This window comes from Leptonotus elevatus, chromosome 1 (genome assembly GCF_054856555.1).
Source record: "Leptonotus elevatus isolate MCC_2025b chromosome 1, RoL_Lele_1.0, whole genome shotgun sequence".
In the NCBI taxonomy this organism is placed as follows: Eukaryota; Metazoa; Chordata; class Actinopteri; order Syngnathiformes; family Syngnathidae; genus Leptonotus; species Leptonotus elevatus.
The window spans coordinates 38,247,793-38,253,414 of NC_141239.1; the positions used below are offsets into that span (position 1 = coordinate 38,247,793).

Genomic DNA, 5,622 nt, shown 5'->3' on the forward strand with positions numbered 1-5,622 from the left:
CGGCCAACCACACGCCCTCATCCAAGTCCGGGTTGCCACGTGAACTACATCGCCCACAATGCAACAATTACAGTCGCGCATGCTCAGTACATTTTACGTTCGAGGGGGTGGTGAGGGTCCAGGACAACAATTTAGCATGAAAGGGTTAGCAGATTCAAACGCCACGCGATTTTAATTAATTTATTTTATTTATTTTGTGCGTGTGTGTTTTTCCTCTCTTTTTTGGGGGGTGGTGGTGTTTATCCGTGTTGCCCATCGGGATGAATAAACGTAAATTTAAAAAGCCGCTGGTTCGCGATAAGTTGGACATGTCACTAGGTAAGGTCCTCAGCATGGACGCTTTCCCTAAAAATAGATCGCTGGCTGTTCAGTTGCATTCATAGTGTATACCATTTGGCTCCAATGTGTACTATTCAATTTAACGCCAGGTTAGTTACACACACAATCAAAAATACTAGAGTAGCAGAAAACAAACAAGTGCAAACACTTTGTTGTTGATTGGGTCCACTTTTCTGACTTTCTGTGACTCTTCCAATCGCTGTTGCCATTGCTCTTCTGTTTGGTTTTTGGCAGATGACATCATTCGGTTGAATAAAAAAGAGCAAAACACTCAAAAGAAACAACCCAACAAGAATCAGCAAGCACTCCGCCGGCGAAAGACTCCTCAAGGAAACATGAAATCTTGGTCCAGAAACAAACGGTATGTCGGTATTTTTCTTGATGTCGAAACTTTATCCGTACGTATTCACACGTTACAGGCGGCGTGTTCCGAGGAGGAACAGCAACTAAATTAAGAACTCGGGTCATGCCGGGTGTGAGGCGAGGTCAGAGGGTTGTCAGCGGTCTGACAGCCCGGAGGAACACGACTCTTCTCAAGCGACCCTCTCAGGTGACTTTTAACTGGATATTACCGTATTCATATCGTTTTCATGTTAATAACTTGGAATTGCGGAGCGCAATGGTTGGTTGATTGATTTTTCTCTTTAAATAATCTAACAAAGACAGGCTGCTTTTTGGTGACATTATTACGCGTATTGAGTTATGAAAATGACAATTTTATTTACCAAGTTTTCATTGATATAATTTCAAATGTATATGTTTTGTTTGTTTTAAGAGAGCAAAACAAAAGCCACAACCTTTTCTTCAATACAGTCGTGAACGTTTTGAAGTAAAGGTTGGGGCTTCTGTTTTGGACAGAAACGCTGACGTCACCAAGACGGACCCCAGTGGAACGCCAGTCAACAGACCATTTCAACTGCGACGACGGTGAGAAGACAACCAGAAAACAAACTAGACTTCTTCTTAGTTGTTGTACAAAAAGAAAGTTTTGATTTTTCTGTTTTCCGCTATGAAGACATCTCCCGTACGTGCAACAGACGTACACGCGGCAGGCCACGTTCCTTCATCACAGAGGACTCAAGGTGATGGGACGCAGGTGTCTGATGATGAATCCAAGCATGTCGAGTCAGTTCCACGGTTTTGTTACTTCTTGTTTTGTTTTTTTGCTCCATGTCAGGTGCAAACTCTGGTGCAGATGACAAATCCTCACACTCTTCCCGTCAGAACTCGGCTGTGAGTTGTTCAATATCGTTGCCGTCAGGTGGAATCCTAAAGTAGATATTACACCTTATATTACCATCATATAATGTTTCCTAACTTGAAACGCTAATTTAATATGCTAAAAAATATCAAATTTATTTCACTATCATTATTAGAATTTTACTGATATGTCGCCACTTCCAGCCGTGCCCATTAAAGTCTGCGTCCAGAAAATCCTTTAACACTTAACAAAAGCTAATGACTTATGGGTTACTTTATGTTCCCAAATTCTATTTCAAACTTGTAAGAGCCATGGATGAGCCAAAACAAAAACATTGCACACAAATTTACTATGGCTGGGTATCGATTCTAATTTCCTCAATTGATTCAATTTCAATTCACAGGAGTTCAGTTCGTTTCGATTTTGATTTTTCCCGTTTCGATTGACTGCACTTCAATTCGATATTGATTAATTATGGAACATCAGTGAATCATAAATATTAAGCACATGATAAAAACTCTGCAAACATTAACTGATTTGGTTTATAATGAAACTAACACATTATGATCACTTAAGTGTTCCACAAACATTAACATCAACAAGGATGAGATGAAAATATTTTCATAATTCTAATTCAATAATTGTAAATATAAATTAAAACGATTCTGAATTGTCTTAAAGTGCAATAAGTCAGGTCTTTCATAAATGCAAGAAAATACCAAATTAATGTAAACAGTACATTTCAAGAAAACAATAAGATACAGAAAAAAATCTGGCCTTTAAAATTCTATTGTCTTGTGAATTTATGGGAAACTGTGATATTCAAATAATCATCGTTTTATGAATTGATATCGGGCTCGAAAAGGAAAATCGATTCGATATCGATTATTCAATTATTATTATTTTTTACTTAACCCTAAAATTGACATTCATAGCTGATAACTTTCTTTCTGAACTTTAAGAATTTCCTGAAATGTAAAGTGCATGATACATTAAATGTATTATTAGCATTATTAATAATAATATTATTAATTTATTATTATTATTATTATTATTATAGCAAAGCATTAGAGTGATCGACTTCTAACAAAACAGGCTTACTCAAACCAATGCTGCACGGCTCCTGCGAAGTAAGGAAGAGGCGGAGTTTTATGACAGTTCTGCGCTGGGCTGAATAAATATGTCATCAATTAATCGACTTGGACTCGACTGTCATCACATTTGGTTTCCGCCTGATGTTTTCTATTTGGTGTGCTGTGATTTTTATCATGTAAAATATACGCCTTAAGCTTTATCAGAGGTCATGTACGTCTTATCTTTTTTGTTTATCCACTAGGTGGCGTGCATCAACAAGTAGTACCGGTGTCTTGTCCGTATCCATTGACAACCCCACAGCCATGACTCGGCCTGAGTAAGTGTCACTCGCTCGGCACAGGCAGGATGAATTTGACTTGTTGGACCTGCTTTCTCTCCGTAGGCCTCGCTCTGCTTGGACTTTGCACCCCGCGATGGCTCCCTCGGCCACAAGTAACGTAGAAACAGCAAAGAAGAAAATGCCAAAAGGAGTGCCTCTCCAATTTGACATCAACACTGTTGGCAAACCAGTAAGTTCTAAAGTGTTGGAAACCCATAAACAACTGGTTCACTGGGCTAACATGTCACACTTAATTTTTGTTGTTATTATTTCTCCTTCCAAAAGCAAACGTCAATGACCTTGAATGAGAGATTCCACATCTTAAAAGAACGCCGTGCACACATAAGTAAAAGCAGCAGATTTGTTGTGGTGGACTAGACTTGAGGAAGAACTGCAGACAGCAAAAATGAGAGACCACTGGAGCCCACCTCTCCTTTCATTTACCCCCAGTAACAGGTTGTGTTTTTCAACCTCGGGTTCAGGTGTGAATGGACTAACAATGCCGCTAATTCAGGCCACCGGCAGCCATTTTACGTGGCTACGACATGTACATTTTATCGCTAAGAATATGATTATTAATTTTCTTTCTCCTAGCACCACTCAAATATTCATATGTAAAAAAAAAAAATCGTATTAATTAATCAAATTAATCGATTTTAATCTCATATCTGCAAAAGATCCCCAAATAAAGAATTTGAATTCCAGGACATTACGGAAAATTCTTTTTTACACAAGTTACATATCACTGTGTTTCTTTGTTCTTATTAATCTATCTGGTAGAGCTGATCACACCTGTATTTAGATGTTAATCCAAAACTAACTCTGACACTTGGAGACAGTTATTGCCTCATTCGCAAATAAATGGTGAGAGTAATCCAGCCACTGGGCTGCCCTTTGGGTATTCTATGTAGAACAGCCAAATGGCTTGGCTGAGTGACTTGAGTGACTAGCGTTAATTGCGTTATTTTTCATAACCCAGCATAATTAATTAATCTCAGAGGTGGCAAATCCAGGTCCAGAAAGCCCCACGGGAGCTATCTTGAGAGCTAGCTAACTAGCATCTGAGGCTAAAGCCAAACTGTGGCAGGATTTTTACTTTCTGGACCTGGATTTGCCACCTCTAATTAACGTGTTAAATTGACAACCCCAATAATGTAACAAAGGTTGTCAGCAACAATGGCAACGTAAAATGGCTGCCGTTTGGCTTCAGCCGCGAGGGGCCTATTGATTGATTGATTGATTGGTGTCAACTGAGAACAAAATGCAATAGTGTAGCTACCTTCCTGAGACTTTTAATATTCCGCCGTTGAAGTTTGTTTCTCCACTAAGAACGACAATGTACCTTCTTCTTTTTTTTGTGGTGTTTTGTAATGTTTATTCAATTAAAGGACATTTCTCGCCACATTGTCATTTGTCTCCTGTTTATTTATGGAGCACTTTTAAAAACAACAGCTTAAGCAAAGTCATATAAAGACAAAATGTAAAATATGATAAAAGGTGACGTTGACTTTTTCTAATAGAAATAAAATAAAATAAAACGCACCTGTGCTGGCTACACTGCAAATAAAATAAACTGTGCCTCTTAAGTTAATGGCAATATTACATTTTGCATTAGCGTGGTGGAGTATTGGTTACTATGACAGCCTCATATTTAGAGCTTGTGTGTTCAGGCCCTTCTGTTTGGAGTTTGCACATCTTGTTGCATGGTATTTGATCACAATCCATCCGCAGGTCGAGAACTTGCAATTTATAGTCTTCAATCTGTTTTGGTTCATGTCTCTGTCAGAATGAACAATTGTATTCAAATTAATTAATTCGCATTTAAAATATATATTTAAAAAAATTGACCAAATGGCCTGGCCCATCTGCCCATGTTAAAAATCCAATGTGGTTATTGAGTACAAATGTTTGATAAAAGTAGTAGTCAAAGAGGTTGCAAACACGTCTGGAATTTGAATATTGCTTTTATTTAAATACAATAAAATTTGCAATGTAACAAAACTATTGGCATATGAAATTCAAACACCATTTCAATGAACAAAACATGGCTCACTTCATTTTGTGACTAGCGTCTGTAAACACTAGCTTTTATTTTTCTCACTGCTGGCGCCAACTCTGCTGCGATTGAACCCTTTCCCTTCCCCACTTACACTGTTCACAGACTGTCTTACAATAAGAATGCTGAATAAAAATGAGGTAAGAAAGTGGTTTGAAGGTTACAGAACATGCTGAATGGCAACACAAATATTTTATGATGGAGTCACAAGAAGAAGAAAAAATACACTACGAAGGAAAAGTTAGGGATACTGGACTTAGGGGTGAAATTTCTGGATGAACCCCAAACGCACTGGATCCTTTTCGGGTGACCTTAATTTGAAATTTACTGAACTTTAGAATGCTTTTGTGAGACTGGAAGAGTCACAGAAAGGCATCAAAGTGGATGCCCTAAGAAATTTGCATGGCAGAAGCTCTGCCATGAAAATTTGAGAAACTTGCAGAGTAGCTATCAGAAGAGTCACAGAAAGGCATTTAAAAAAATATATATATATATTCATCCTGAAATTTCACCTGAAATCCCATTATTTTTCTAAGCAGTGTAAATGTGTGCATAAAAAAAAAAGTAATCAATTGACACAGCTTTGCATCTTTGGTTACAAAGTAGGTTGAA

At 37.9% G+C, this 5,622-nt stretch overlaps 1 protein-coding gene across 1 annotated transcript; it reads left to right on the top strand.

Moving 5' to 3' along the window:
* The first annotated feature begins 201 nt into the window (after positions 1-201).
* Positions 202-3,658, top strand: LOC147181978 (UAP56-interacting factor-like). The gene is made up of 9 exons (XM_086078140.1): positions 202-318; positions 574-708; positions 759-889; positions 1,115-1,266; positions 1,355-1,421; positions 1,517-1,572; positions 2,877-2,951; positions 3,018-3,144; positions 3,240-3,658. Exons 1-9 carry the CDS (start codon positions 261-263, stop codon positions 3,330-3,332), a joined length of 894 nt encoding a protein of 297 aa, XP_085934266.1. The 5' UTR covers positions 202-260; the 3' UTR covers positions 3,333-3,658.
* Positions 3,659-5,622: the final 1,964 nt, after the last annotated feature.